This window comes from Pseudorasbora parva, chromosome 4, assembly GCF_024679245.1.
Source record: "Pseudorasbora parva isolate DD20220531a chromosome 4, ASM2467924v1, whole genome shotgun sequence".
NCBI classification, from domain to species: domain Eukaryota; kingdom Metazoa; phylum Chordata; class Actinopteri; order Cypriniformes; family Gobionidae; genus Pseudorasbora; species Pseudorasbora parva.
Window position 1 is genome coordinate 10775448 of NC_090175.1, and position 15387 is coordinate 10790834.

The 15387-nt window shown below is 40.7% G+C and overlaps 1 protein-coding gene across 2 annotated transcripts; it reads left to right on the forward strand.

The window, feature by feature from the left end:
* The first annotated feature begins 742 nt into the window (after nt 1-742).
* LOC137072881 (N-acyl-aromatic-L-amino acid amidohydrolase (carboxylate-forming) B) lies at nt 743-15271 on the forward strand. Of its 2 annotated transcripts, XM_067440879.1 has the most exons (10): nt 743-1163; nt 1248-1292; nt 1397-1544; nt 1937-2105; nt 9551-9786; nt 12533-12725; nt 13058-13151; nt 13235-13342; nt 13418-13530; nt 15018-15271. In XM_067440879.1, exons 4-10 carry the CDS (start codon nt 2103-2105, stop codon nt 15213-15215), a joined length of 945 nt encoding a protein of 314 aa, XP_067296980.1. In that variant the 5' UTR covers nt 743-1163; nt 1248-1292; nt 1397-1544; nt 1937-2102; the 3' UTR covers nt 15216-15271. The 2 variants fall into 2 exon arrangements, with proteins under 2 accessions (XP_067296980.1, XP_067296979.1); XM_067440878.1 differs by having other exon boundaries at nt 743-1544.
* The last annotated feature ends 116 nt before the right edge of the window (nt 15272-15387 follow it).

The window sequence follows — 15387 nt, forward strand, 5'->3', positions numbered from 1 at the left end:
ATAAATGAAGGGTTGAGTCTATATAACATTTTCAATGTAGCAAACACTTACATTTTAAATTAATTAAAATATTTATAAAATATTTAATAATTAAAATAAATTATTTACATGGACAACAATATTACGCAGATAAATACAATAGGCGACTCTCCATAGGCGTAATGGTTTTTATACTGTACAAACCATATTTTCTATCCCCTTACACCGCCCCTGCCCCTAAACCTACTTTATTTTCCAGCACTGGAAACATTCTGCATTTTTACTTTCTCAGAAAGCATCATTTAGTATGTTTTTAAAGCTATTTGAAATATGAGGACATTTGAATGTCCTCATAAACCACATTTATAGTGTAATACCAGTGTAATATCACACACACACACACACACAGTCAAAGTCCTACTGAAAGATTTGTTGCTTCCAAACAAAGAAATAAAGTTGTACATTTTATTCTCATCTGTGTAGTACTTTTTTTGTTAGAAATAAAGGATTGCTCTGTCCCCTACATTGTCTTTTCCTTATTACTACTTATTACAACAATAGTTATAGAGTTCAGCCTATGTGCAGTCATTGAGTACTACAGCCATCTAGTGGCTAATTTTATACCTATTGTGTTATTTTTTATACCATATGGTCACCAAAGTTTCAGGATTTGGCTGTCTTAACTTACTGAATTAAAATAAATAATAAATATAACATAAAAATAAGCATATTTTACATAAAAATGTGGTTCTTTTAGAGGTAAATTAATACAAAAAAACCCTGCATGAATTGATCGATTTCATTTTATTGAAGATGGTGATGACATTTATTTAAAAATATTGGTATCACAGCTGAGACCTTCGTGCCTAAATTTGTCCATGAAGGACAGAATGACGGCTACATGAATGATTGGTGGTTTAATGTAAGTCTTAACACTTCTAATGTCTTGCATTTATAAAGTTGTCAATTTCCCCATTGAGTATGTCTTGTTAATAATTGTGCATAGTTTTTGGTCTTTGGTGCAGCCTGGAAGCGCTGTAGCCTGCACTGTGTTTAGTACGTGAATAGGAGAATGGTGTTGAAGAGAAGAGATTGTTAATGACGTTTCTGTCTATGCGCGGTTCAGAAACCTCTTGGATTTCATCAAAAATATCTTCATTTGTGTTCAGAAGAACAACATGAGGGTAAGTAATTGATTTCATTTTTGACTAACCCTTAAATAATTGAGAGCTGAATTTTTGCATTGGCCGTTTTATTTTCTCTTAAAGGGCTGTTCAAGTAAGGAGGAGGACAGCTTGTGACAGGAAATACTGGTTTGTTACTGGCTTCCTCTCTCAGTATGAAGAGTCGTAATGTTTAGGTAATGATCATTAAGTTCTGCAGTCCTCTCAGTTGTCATGTTTCTCCTCCCCCTTAGCTTTTCCTCCACACACTCTCTTTTTAGCGCATGCATGAGTCAGCAAAACACTGGCTTCATGCAGACAGACGTTAATGGTGGAAGAGAGTTGCTGGGACATCATGTGTGAAAGATGATCCAGGGCGGCTGACTGTAGGAGAGGGACGAGGTAAATAATAGCTTTGTATGTTACTTAAAGGGATAGTTCACCCCAAAAATGAAAATGTGATGTTTGCTTACCCCCAGGGCATCCAACATGCAGGTGTGTTTGTTTCTTCAGTAGAACACAAATGAAGATTTTTAACTCAAACCGTTGCTCGTATGATGCATGTCAATGGGATGCCCTGTGGGTCAGCAGATAAACATCAACTTTTAATTTTGAGGTGAACTATCCCTTTAAATGTGTGTGAGCAATTGTGGAAAAATGTCATAAACTGATTGTATTTGTGTCTCTCTCTCTCTCTCTCTCTCTCTCTCTCTCTCTCTCTCTCTCTCTCTCTCTCTCTCTCTCTCTCTCTCTCTCTCTGTGTGTGTGTGTGTGTGTGGGAGCATCCCCTGCAGTTACATTATGTACAGGCTAAATGTGTGTCAGCACGCATGCCCTGTCACACCTCACCATATGCGTCCAAAGGTCTCTGATGACTTGTGCAACTTCACTCAGTGAGAAGATCAGAGGGAAAGCACTTGGAGGAAGGAGCGAAACAGCATTACTTCTGTCTTAAAAATTATGGTAAGAAGTTCTTCTTTCGCTTTTGCAGCTTTTGCTCTGATATGTTGCATGTTGTTGTAGAACGTGTGACAGATAGTAATGGTCTTTAATAAATGTACATCGTTTAACAGAGCAACAGAATACTTCATTCTGAAGTAAGCAGCAAAACGCCCTCTAGCAATAGCGCTTAATGAACTAACACCACGGCCACATGTTCTTAAAGGGATACACACATAGATAAACACTGGCGTAATAAATAAAGTTAACTGCTAGCTGGGCAGTAACTTTATTAGGAACTGTCAGATAAGTTTTTCAAGAATGCATAAAGTATTTGGAATATTTTTTCAGATGAATCCATAAAAGGGACCATAAACACTTCCACCTCTACAAAGTGTTTTTATTTTTGTAGTTGTGAGATAATATTGTTGTTTTTGTCATTTTTATTATACGTCTATATTCTCTCCATTCCTTTTTTATTTAATTTGAGTTATTTTAATACTTAAAGTTAGACTAAACCAAAAAGAGAAGTATCACCATGGCAACTAGCCAATAAAATAACCCTTTTTATATTTTATTTCAGTTATGCATTTATTTTGAATAAATTAACATTCTTTATGGCTTTAGTTATAGTTGCAATTAATGATAATAACATTGACTGTTCAAGTTACACTTTATTTTAAAGCTGTCTGTTACATTATAATTTAGTACGGAGTAATATTAAGTAACTACATGTACTTAGGTTTGGTTTAGGTTTAGTTGCATGTAATTTTTAAAATATATACAGTATATAGTTATTACTATAGTAACTACATGTATAAAATAAGGGTTTACCAATAATTGTTTTTCTGGCCCCACTAAAAACAACTTGAAAAAAGTTGAAAATGACTGATTTTGTTGTGTTGGTTCAGCAAAAAAATCACACATTGTAAAAAACAATCCAAAAATCTTGTACAACAGAACAAATCTTAGTACTAATTTCCCCTAGCTTTTTCTTGTTGACTCAACGTTTGTAAATAACAGTTATACGAACTGAAAATAAGTTGTCTGTGACACACAAAAAAAATGTTTAGTTGAGTCAACTTGACATTATTTGTTTTCTGGAGATATGCATCTATTCTGTAACAAATCTTTTGTAGTTGAGCCAATTCAACATTTTGTGTCTATATACGCTTATTAAGAATGAACATGTTCAGATGTAGATTTTTTTATTGAAAATGTTATGTCACCATTTTAGTGATGAGTGTTTCCTTTAGTTGGGCAGGTTGAGTCTTAGCGGATTGTATAAGTTTGTAACAGTGTTTAACAAAACACATAATTTGTTGCAAAGAATGCTGTAACCAATGATCAGGTGATCTAGAGGACAGCATTATAAAGGGGAGTTTAGTTAACTACTTTATTCATGATCAAAGTGTTTTTTTTATTTTTATAAATGGTATATTATATTTACCAACAAAAGTAAAAGGAAACACTGATCACCAAAATGGTGATGACCAAATGAAGTTCAATTTAAAAATCAACATCTAAACCTGTTTCCCATGGACAACATTTCTTGAATTGGCTCAACTTTTAGATACAGATTTTTTACAGATTAGTTGCAGATCTCCAGAAAACAAATAATGTAAAGTTGACACAAAACAAACAACAACAAAAAAGTCACAGACAACTTATTTTCAGCTCGTATAACTGTGATTTACAAAAGTTGAGTCAACAAAAAAAAAAGCTAGTGTAAATTACTAAGATTTTTGTTGTTGTACAACATTAATTATTTTATTTTTTTACAGTGGGTGGCCTTAACTACTATGTACTTACATCAAAAAATAATGTACTTACTGTGTTCAAGCTGTGTTGCAAAACACCTTTGCTGATATTGAGGTGGGATACGGGTAAAGTGGTGGTGTGGGTCAGTTTAAGGGTAAAGTTAGGGTCAGGTGTGGTGGTGTGGGTCAGTTTAAGGGTAAAGTTAGGGTCAGGTGTGGTGGTGTGTGTCAGTTTAAGGGTAAAGTTAGGGTCAGGTGTGGTGGTGTGGGTCAGTTTAAGGGTAAAGTTAGGGTCAGGTGTGGTGGTGTGGGTCAGTTTAAGGGTAAAGTTAGGGACAGGTGTGGTGGTGTGGGTCAGTTTAAGGGTAAAGTTAGGGTCAGGTGTGGTGGTGTGGGTCAGTTTAAGGGTAAAGTTAGGGTCAGGTGTGGTGGTGTGGGTCAGTTTAAGGGTAAAGTTAGGGTCAGGTGTGGTGGTGTGGGTCAGTTTAAGGGTAAAGTTAGGGTCAGGTGTGGTGGTGTGGGTCAGTTTAAGGGTAAAGTTAGGGTCAGGTGTGGTGGTGTGGGTCAGTTTAAGGGTAAGGTTAGGGTCAGGTGTGGTGGTGTGGGTCAGTTTAAGGGTAAAGTTAGGGTCAGGTGTGGTGGTGTGGGTCAGTTTAAGGGTAAAGTTAGGGTCAGGTGTGGTGGTGTGGGTCAGTTTAAGGGTAAAGTTAGGGTCAGGTGTGGTGGTGTGGGTCAGTTTAAGGGTAAAGTTAGGGTCAGGTGTGGTGGTGTGGGTCAGTTTAAGGGTAAAGTTAGGGTCAGGTGTGGTGGTTTGGGTCAGTTTAAGGGTAAAGTTAGGGTCAGGTGTGGTGGTGTGGGTCAGTTTAAGGGTAAAGTTAGGGTCAGGTGTGGTGGTGTGGGTCAGTTTAAGGGTAAAGTTAGGGTCAGGTGTGGTGGTGTGGGTCAGTTTAAGGGTAAAGTTAGGGTCAGGTGTGGTGGTGGGGGTCAGTTTAAGGGTAAAGTTAGGGTCAGGTGTGGTGGTGTGGGTCAGTTTAAGGGTAAAGTTAGGGTCAGGTGTGGTGGTGTGGGTCAGTTTAAGGGTAAAGTTAGGGTCAGGTGTGGTGGTGTGGGTCAGTTTAAGGGTAAAGTTAGGGTCAGGTGTGGTGGTGTGGGTCAGTTTAAGGGTAAAGTTAGGGTCAGGTGTGGTGGTGTGGGTCAGTTTAAGGGTAAAGTTAGGGACAGGTGTGGTGGTGTGGGTCAGTTTAAGGGTAAAGTTAGGGTCAGCTGTGGTGGTGTGGGTCAGTTTAAGGGTAAAGTTAGGGACAGGTGTGGTGGTGTGGGTCAGTTTAAGGGTAAAGTTAGGGTCAGGTGTGGTGGTGTGGGTCAGTTTAAGGGTAAAGTTAGGGTCAGGTGTGGTGGTGTGGGTCAGTTTAAGGGTAAAGTTAGGGTCAGGTGTGGTGGTGTGGGTCAGTTTAAGGGTAGAGTTAGGGACAGGTGTGGTGGTGTGGGTCAGTTTAAGGGTAAGGTTAGGGTCAGGTGTGGTGGTGTGGGTCAGTTTAAGGGTAAAGTTAGGGTCAGGTGTGGTGGTGTGGGTCAGTTTAAGGGTAAAGTTAGGGACAGGTGTGGTGGTGTGGGTCAGTTTAAGGGTAAAGTTAGGGTCAGGTGTGGTGGTGTGGGTCAGTTTAAGGGTAAAGTTAGGGACAGGTGTGGTGGCGTGGGTCAGTTTAAGGGTAAAGTTAGGGTCAGGTGTGGTGGCGTGTGTCAGTTTAAGGGTAAAGTTAGGGACAGGTGTGGTGGTGTGGGTCAGTTTAAGGGTAAAGTTAGGGACAGGTGTGGTGGTGTGGGTCAGTTTAAGGGTAGAGTTAGGGTCAGGTGTGGTGGTGTGGGTCAGTTTAAGGGTAGAGATAGGGTCAGGTGGGTGTGGTGGTGTGGGTCAGTTTAAGGGTAGAGTTAGGGTCAGGTGTGGTGGTGTGGGTCAGTTTAAGGGTAAAGTTAGGGTCAGGTGTGGTGGTGTGGGTCAGTTTAAGGGTAAAGTTAGGGACAGGTGTGGTGGTGTGGGTCAGTTTAAGGGTAAAGTTAGGGTCAGGTGTGGTGGTGTGGGTCAGTTTAAGGGTAAAGTTAGGGTCAGGTGTGGTGGTGTGGGTCAGTTTAAGGGTAAAGTTAGGGACAGGTGTGGTGGCGTGGGTCAGTTTAAGGGTAAAGTTAGGGTCAGGTGTGGTGGCGTGGGTCAGTTTAAGGGTAAAGTTAGGGTCAGGTGTGGTGGTGTGGGTCAGTTTAAGGGTAAAGTTAGGGTCAGGTGTGGTGGTGTGGGTCAGTTTAAGGGTAAAGTTAGGGACAGGTGTGGTGGTGTGGGTCAGTTTAAGGGTAAAGTTAGGGTCAGGTGTGGTGGCGTGGGTCAGTTTAAGGGTAAAGTTAGGGACAGGTGTGGTGGCGTGGGTCAGTTTAAGGGTAAAGTTAGGGTCAGGTGTGGTGGTGTGGGTCAGTTTAAGGGTAAAGTTAGGGTCAGGTGTGGTGGTGTGGGTCAGTTTAAGGGTAAAGTTAGGGTCAGGTGTGGTGGTGTGGGTCAGTTTAAGGGTAAAGTTAGGGTCAGGTGTGGTGGTGTGGGTCAGTTTAAGGGTAAAGTTAGGGTCAGGTGTGGTGGTGTGGGTCAGTTTAAGGGTAAAGTTAGGGTCAGGTGTGGTGGTGTGGGTCAGTTTAAGGGTAAAGTTAGGGTCAGGTGTGGTGGTGGGGGTCAGTTTAAGGGTAACGTTAGGGTCAGGTGTGGTGGTGTGGGTCAGTTTAAGGGTAAAGTTAGGGTCAGGTGTGGTGGTGTGGGTCAGTTTAAGGGTAAAGTTAGGGTCAGGTGTGGTGGTGTGGGTCAGTTTAAGGGTAAAGTTAGGGTCAGGTGTGGTGGTGTGGGTCAGTTTAAGGGTAAAGTTAGGGTCAGGTGTGGTGGTGTGTGTCAGTTTAAGGGTAAAGTTAGGGACAGGTGTGGTGGTGTGGGTCAGTTTAAGGGTAAAGTTAGGGACAGGTGTGGTGGTGTGGGTCAGTTTAGGGTAAAGTTAGGGATAGGTGTGGTGGTGTGGGTCAGTTTAAGGGTAAAGTTAGGGTCAGGTGTGGTGGTGTGGGTCAGTTTAAGGGTAAAGTTAGGGTCAGGTGTGGTGGTGTGGGTCAGTTTAAGGGTAAAGTTAGGGTCAGGTGTGGTGGTGTGGGTCAGTTTAAGGGTAAGGTTAGGGACAGGTGTGGTGGTGTGGTGTGGGTCAGTTTAAGGGTAAAGTTAGGGACAGGTGTGGTGGTGTGGGTCAGTTTAAGGGTAAAGTTAGGGTCAGGTGTGGTGGTGTGGGTCAGTTTAAGGGTAAGGTTAGGGACAGGTGTGGTGGTGTGGTGTGGGTCAGTTTAAGGGTAAAGTTAGGGTCAGGTGTGGTGGTGTGGTGTGGGTCAGTTTAAGGGTAAAGTTAGGGTCAGGTGTGGTGGTGTGGGTCAGTTTAAGGGTAAAGTTAGGGTCAGGTGTGGTGGTGTGGGTCAGTTTAAGGGTAAAGTTAGGGACAGGTGTGGTGGTGTGGGTCAGTTTAAGGGTAAAGTTAGGGTCAGGTGTGGTGGTGTGGGTCAGTTTAAGGGTAAGGTTAGGGACAGGTGTGGTGGTGTGGTGTGGGTCAGTTTAAGGGTAAAGTTAGGGTCAGGTGTGGTGGTGTGGTGTGGGTCAGTTTAAGGGTAAAGTTAGGGTCAGGTGTGGTGGTGAGGGTCAGTTTAAGGGTAAAGTTAGGGTCAGGTCAGTTTAAGGGTAAAGTTAGGGTCAGGTGTGGTGGTGTGGGTCAGTTTAAGGGTAAAGTTAGGGTCAGGTGTGGTGGTGTGGGTCAGTTTAAGGGTAAGGTTAGGGACAGGTGTGTACTTATCAATATTATTAACATTTTACAAAAGTCAAACTCAAATGCAGTTATGGGGTTTTTGACCAGCGAATGTGTGCATTTTGTCTGTCATTAAAACGGCGGCATCACATTACGTTTTCACTAGGTTTGTTACAGCTATATGGGCGCTCAGTTTTTCCTGTTGTAAAAAACATTTGGCCAAAATCTCATTTTATAAAAGACAAAATCTACTGTATGCACAAGCTATTTAAGTGTAGACTATTGGCTATGGCATGGCAAATTCTAGCCCTCTCTCTCTCTTCAGTCCCACACGTCTCAGACCTCAAATGCATAAAATATGAGCTTTTATAGACATAAGGTTTCTTGCGTAAAGAAAACGCTGTACTTATTCACACAAGATCTTTATTTACCCTCGCAAGACTTCGTTCAGCTGCTGTCTGTCTGCTGTGCAGCTGCTGCTGAACTTCAGTTCATTCAGTCTCGATATAGGGGGTGAAGTTATGACCTTTACTGACAGGGTCCAACAAGATTTAGTCAGAAGCTCTATATTTGTAAACCACACAGACAGACAGACGTAAAGGGTGACCACCACCGCCTAAAAAGGGCACTTAGTTCGAAGTATAATGGCAAAAAGAGCATGTGAGCTCTACCTGTGCACGCGCCTCACCCCATCACTTTCACTGCTGTGTGAACTAGTCTATTTATTTCTGATTTTAACTCAACTGATATGTTACCAAACCAAGCTACAATTCTATAACGTAATAGGCTCTGTCTCAGCATGATAAAATAACATCGATATCCTTTGTCCAACCCTAAACACCTTGAGTCTTTGCAAGAAATAGAGTCGCTGCTGGATCCTGGTGCTCACAGAACTCACATGTACATTTCCAAGACAGATTACAATCAATTTGTACACACAGGTATTTGTAAGAATGAACCTGGGTAACGTTAATACAAATGTTGTGGACCTGTAATGGAGAATGGCCTGGATTTTTAGTTATTTTAATACTTCAAGTTACACTAAACCAAAATGACAAATGTCGTCTTGGCAAGTAGCTGAAATAAAATAATTATTTTTATATTTTACATTATTGCAGTGCTTTTATTTTGATTAAAACATATTCTTTATGGCTTTAGTTATAGATTTAGTTAACGATAAGAACACTGCATCAGCTATTTTCAGTTATAGATAGTTTTTCTCAAGCCCAAAGATTTTCTTTTCTTCTCATTAACTTTAACAGTGCAATTGTCAGCATTGTCTGTTGTGCCATCCGTAAAAAAATTGTCAATGTGTGACTTTTTCATGTTTCTCTTCCCCAAAGAGAGCCATGTTGTGGCATTATTAATGATTGCTTTATAGCCTTAACTCTCTAAGCAGTTTTACTACAACAAATTATCTAAAACTAATCATCAACCACATAATGACATGATGTTGCCCGTTTGAATCAAAATAGCTATAGGGGTCAGTACAGGTTAAGCCTTTGGGCGGCATTTGTAGGCTACTTTAAGAGTGCATATTAGCACCTTAAAGGTCTAATAGTAGGCTAGTACCTTAAGGGTACCTTTTTGGTTTTGTACCTTAGGGTATCACCCCAGTGACAGCAATGTACCTTTTTTTCTGACAGAGTATATAACTCCACCTGTAGGCTATATTATAGGCCACACGTTTTCTCACCCATTGCAGAGATTATTTGCGAATGTAAAGTTTAAAAAATGCTCGATTTGCATTACAAATAAATAAGGCGTGCGTCAGTTTAGAACAGTGCGCCCATAAACAACACTAAAATATGAAAGGGCTTATAATTCTTCAAGAAAACCCACATTTAAATATAGCTGTGGCATCTGAAGACTGAAAATAAGAATGTCATTACTTCCTCTGTTGTAGATGGCATCGGTGTTCCTGCCAGCCCTGGCGCGTGTGGCCGTATGCGGCGGCACTCATGGCAACGAGCTGTCCGGTGTGTATCTGGTGCAGGAGATGGAGCGACTGCGGAAAGTCAAGGGAGACGGAGCGTGGCCGGTACCCGTTACAACTGTGCTGTCAAACCCACGGGCTGTGAAAGAGTGCAAACGATATATTGACACGGATATGAATCGATGCTTCAGCAGAGCCACGCTGAGGTGAGATGAGGAACTGCAGCATGGACTGTCTATGTAGGTTAATCCAGTCTTTTTTGTCGAAAAACATTTAAAAAACATTTAGAATTTATTTTCATTTATGCTATATTATACTTATATTATATTATGTTATATATATATATATATATATATATATATATATATATATATATATATATATATATATATATATATATATATATATATATAATAGAAATTATAATTAATAATAAAATAATATTTATTATATTAATAATAAAATAATATAATTTATAATTCACTATATAATTTCACATGTCAAAATGCCGGTCCTGGCGAGCATTCACTTAAACTAAGTCACTTCTGTTTTAAGCGAATGTAAACAGGTGAGAGAGAATATGCACGTGTAACAGTATAATGGATCCATACATCAAGTCTTATGAGATATTACAAATATTTATTTGGCTTTTTATGGTTTTTCCCCATGCTATCAGTGTCAAAATTGTGGCCAGTGAAAATGCTGAGTGTCTAGCCTAACTTTGGAAAACCACTAGCCACAGTGGCTGGTGAGCAAAAAAGTTAATGTCAATCCCTGAACAACATTAAGGTTTATAGTAGGGCTATTGAAAAGCAAGGCCTACATATATTACATGCAAATACTCAAAAAAAAAAAAAAAAAAAAAAAAATTTGGGACACTGTACAAATTGTGAATAAAAAAGGAATGCAATAATTTACATATCTCATAAACTTTTATTTCATTCACAATAGAATGTAGATAATATATCAAATTTTGAAAGTGTCACGGGGATAAAGGCAGAGGATTCTAGAGCATGTGAACAATTATATTTATTGATAATGCAAGAGTAGTAATAAGAGTCAGATGTCGTCGCTAACACTGGCAGCGCAGGGATCCAATGGACAACCCAGATCTCTGAGTCCGTGCAAGTGTGTGAAGACCGCTGGTGAAGGGACGAATCCTGTGAGTGTGTAGATCCTCCAGGTGAAAAGTCAGGCTAGAGCCACAGCAGAAACAGAGAAGGTCAGGAAACACGCACCGGACGAATCCTCTTGAAACAGAGCAGAGCGATCCTCCGTGAGAGTAGCAGAGCGAAATCCGTGCACAGGACACACACACACACACACACACACACACACACGTCGTGTTTCCATGTTTTATGGGGACTTTCCATAGGCGTAATGGATTTCATACTGTACAAACTGTACATCCTATCCCCTTACACTGCCCCTGCCCCTAAACCTACCCATCATAGGAAACATTCTGCATTTTTACTTTCTCAAAAAAACTCCTTCTGTGTGATTTATAAGATGTTTTCCTCATGGGGACCTAAAAATGTCCCCACAAGGACAAGGATTTCGGATATTGCCATCTTTGTGGGGACATTTTGTCCCCATAACGTAGGGATTACCAGGCCACACACACACACACACACACACACACAGGGCCGCGCACAGACCTTTATAGGGGGCATGTACTGAAACTGAAAAAAAGCACCGGCACCGGCACCACCCCGGTGTACATATAAAATGGTAAATGTACAAGAAACAGCTGGAGGACTAATTTGCAACTTATTAGGTCAATTGGGAACATGATTGGGTATATAAAGAGTCTCTCAGGCCTAGTCCACACGGACACGGGTAGTTTTTCCTCCTGCGTTTAAAAAAAAAATCCCATCCACACATGCTCGGTTTTAAAGAAATCTCTGTCTACATGAAAACGCAAAAACCCGCTATCAAGCGCTGTCAAGAGCATGTCACACCAGCAGGCGGCGATATCACCCTAATCTTAAAGGCATGTTGGCCAATCAGAAGCCTAGAATTTCATTCTGACACCTCTGTTCCACAATGTAATAATATACATGTATCTGTGTACATGATACAAGCAGCCCTGTTAGCACAGTTACTATCAGCAATATGTGGGCTACGTCCGCCATTGCACAGAATCGTCAACCATAGGGTCGTCAACAAAGCAGTCAGTGGCGAACAATCTGACGTCAAACACAGCGCATAACGGCGCACAGCCGCACACTCTGACGTCGCAAGGCAAAAACGCCGGTTTTACTGTCCACACGACAACGCTGCAACCGGCGTTTCTGAAAATCCTCACCCTGGCAGGGGTTTTCAAAAATGTTTGGTTTCAGTGACCTGATCTGCGTTTCCTTGTGGACGAACGGCCGAACCGTGTAAAAAAAAAAGTCACAGGAATAAAAATAACCGTGTTCGTGTGGACAAGGCCTCAGAGTGGCAGTCTCTCTCAGAAGTCAAGATGGGCAGAGGATCACCAACTCCCCAATGTTGCGGCGGAAAATAGTGGAGCAATATCAGAAAGGAGTTTAACAGAGAAAAATTGCAAAGAGTTTGAAGTTATCATCATCTACAGTGGATAATATCATCCAAAGATTTAGAGAGCCTTGAACAATCTCTGTGTGTAAGGGTCCAGGCCGGAAAACCATACTGGATGCCGTGATCTTCGGGCCCTTAGACGGCACTGCATCACTTACAGGAATGATACTGTGATGGAAATCACAACATGGGCTCAGGAATACTTCCAGAAAAGATTGTCGGTAAACACAATCCACCATGCCGTTCTCCGATGCCGGCTAAAAAATTAAACATTTTCTCATAGAATATTGAAATGTGAAACGTCCACATCATTGCATTCTGTTTTTATTCACAATTTGTACAGCGTCTCAACTTTTCTGGAAATGGTTGTGTATTTTATTATGCAAATCTGTCCTCTGTTTCTTGAAGTTCTGTGACAGACAGCAGCCCTTATGAAGTCCGACGCGCTCAGGAACTGAACAATCTTCTGGGACTGAAGGGATCCTCAGATGCAATAGATATGATCTGTGACCTCCATAACACCACGTCTAACATGGGCCTCACACTCATCCATTACACAACCAGTGACTGGGTGACCATGCACATCTGCAAATACTTACAGGCAAGAGCATCACAAGTGTGCTTCAATAAACGGAGTACTGTAAACCGGGTCAGTTGTTCTCAGCTGGTGGGTAGTGACCCACAATTGGTTCACAGATGTGATCAGACAGCAGGGGGGGCAACAATGATAAACATAATCATGCATAGTTGGGATATCAAAATAGATAAACAGCATGTCAATGTAAAATCTGTGTGCCGAAGTAAAACCAGTTAAGAACCACAGACCTGGATTTTAGTTTATGTGCCATTTTAAACGTGTGGACAAGTAGAGTAGGTTCTTCGTGTCTGTGCATGAGTGTTTTGATGTTGTGTGTTGTCATGTGCACATTTAAGACTAAGATAACCAAAGTGCCAGTGAGAGTTCTGGTAATGGATGTCCCGATTAGTGATGCATATTCCTTGGAGTCTGTATCCAAGCATGGCTTTTGTAAGTTTTCTCAGTGCATTACTTTTAAGTACTCAAGAACAAATGCAGGCTCAGATGACACGAATCCTGACCTGTTTCATTAGCAATAGAAGTCGGGCCGCAGCCGCATGGTGTCATCAGGGCTGACATCTATTTGATAATGAAAGAGGCCGTCGACATGACCATTGACTGGATCCACAAGTTCAACTCAGGTACTATAACCACCTGAACAAATGTGTATTTTCTGCAATACTATATTAGTAAGTGCGTTTTCATTTTGATTTCAGGAACAGTATTTGAAGGCGGGGATATGGAAACCTTCAACTTTATCAAAAGTATTGATTATCCCAGAGATCCCGAGACTCGGACTGTTAAAGCTGCCATTCATCCTCAGCTGCAGGTGCCAATCGTTCTTCTGTTTATTACATTTACACACAGAATCAGCAAAAATGTTGTGAATCTCAAGAACATGTCCAGGTCATAAGAAAATTAAAGCTGCAGTCCATAAGTTTTACCTCTTTGTTGCCATCTCTGTTTGAACCCTGAAATTGCAGTTATTTGCAGGGTTATCTTTTTTATGTGGGTTGTGTGTCAGCACTAGCCTGACAAGCCAGAGCCACATCAAGATGTTTGGTCTGGAAACTCACCATTGACGGCTCAATCCGAGGGGCGGGATAAACGGTTGTCTTTCAAACTCCCTCTGCACGCGATAGGATAGCGCTACAACCGACCAGAGCAACGAAGGTGAAGCAGAGCTTGTTGACAGATTAAACATTCACCGTATCCGGTCGGCTAAACTCAGAACACATCTTCCCTTTTTAAGAATGACTTCAGTGCCGTTCTTTGTTCTTTTCTCAGAGAAAAGCTTAACTCCAAGTCTTCCAGAGTCGCGGTCAAAGCTGATTCGAAAGACCGCCGTTCGCCAGTTTCTGTGTTTACTAGAAGCACGAAAACGCAACTCGGCCGTCGTCATTATGGCCCCGCCCACCGACTCTATATACGATGTGATTGGGCCGTCCAGATTTTGAGGAACACAGCTCAGAAGGGTATTGAGAGTTCCTAGACGACACTTGCGGGCAAATTAAATTTGCTGCCGCTAGGGTGCGTCTAGATTTCTAGGCTATGTCAGCACGGCTCCTCCGTGCGGAAAAAACTAATGTTTTTTTAAGAGGTGTGTGTGTGGGTTGTCTATCAACGCACCAGTTGTCAACGTGACTAGTTTTTAACTTTCTGGATTACATTAAGCCATCAAAATGGCAAGTTTAATTACATTCCAGCAGCTCTAAGAAGAGGCTACAAATGATCCACCACCTGCAGCATCCACACACGCGATATAGCTAGCCCGAACTCCTTTATGTATACAGACGCAATGACAAACGGCGGAAGCTCTCAAATTATTTTCAAGCTTTATTACAAGACACATTATTACAAGCTTACCATTGTGAATTGGGCTAAGATAAGGGGATCGTTTTGAACACTGGCTGGTTAGTTTTTACTCAAAAATGTATTCTGGATCATTTATGGACTGCAGCTTTAAGCTTATTTTAGGGCCTTTTTAAAAAAAACTTTTCTTACAGTAATGGATACCAAAAATGTAATCTTTCATTCTAATTACTGCAATCTGATAAATTATTAAAATGGTGAATTCATCATGGTAGCATTTGTAATACTGTGATTGTAATTTGAAAACGTGAATTATATAAAATGAAAAAAAAAAATGTTTATATACAAACATGCTTTGTAAATTGCAGAATTCCACAATGCAAATCATTTCAATGGGCTTAAAAATACTTTATATTTTTTAGGTAAAATATGATTTATTTTCGTTTGATTTGGTATCACACCCCAAAAATATGATTTGTTTTTCTTTTATCTTTTTTTTTCTAGGACAGGGATTTCTGTCTCCTCAAGCAGGGTGACCCTTTGTTTTTGACATTTTCTGGAGAAACTGTGAAGTACGAAGAAAAAGAGGCACTTCATCCCTTCTTTATCAATGAATGTGCCTACTATGAAAAGGGAATCGCTTTTCACTTGGCAAAAAAGTTGACGCTTACGATTCCAACGGTGCAAGTGCAGAAAAACTGATGAGAAAAGACCTTAAACTCCGTATGATTACCAAAAATCAGATGATTTCACAAGACTGAATGCCTCAAATGATTTTTTAACAAATTTTCAGTCACTTATTTTAACTCAGGGTATCCACTAGGTACTTAATTGTACAATATAATATTTATATTGCAATCAATGGCTTATTTTG

Excerpts from the sequence above, each read along its gene's own strand:
- LOC137072881 (XM_067440878.1), top strand. Across the intron at positions 13,152-13,234 it reads TGTATCCAAGCATGGCTTTT|CAATAGAAGTCGGGCCGCAG; the intron begins GTAAGTTTTCTC and ends CTGTTTCATTAG. Across the intron at positions 13,343-13,417 it reads GATCCACAAGTTCAACTCAG|GAACAGTATTTGAAGGCGGG; the intron begins GTACTATAACCA and ends TTTTGATTTCAG.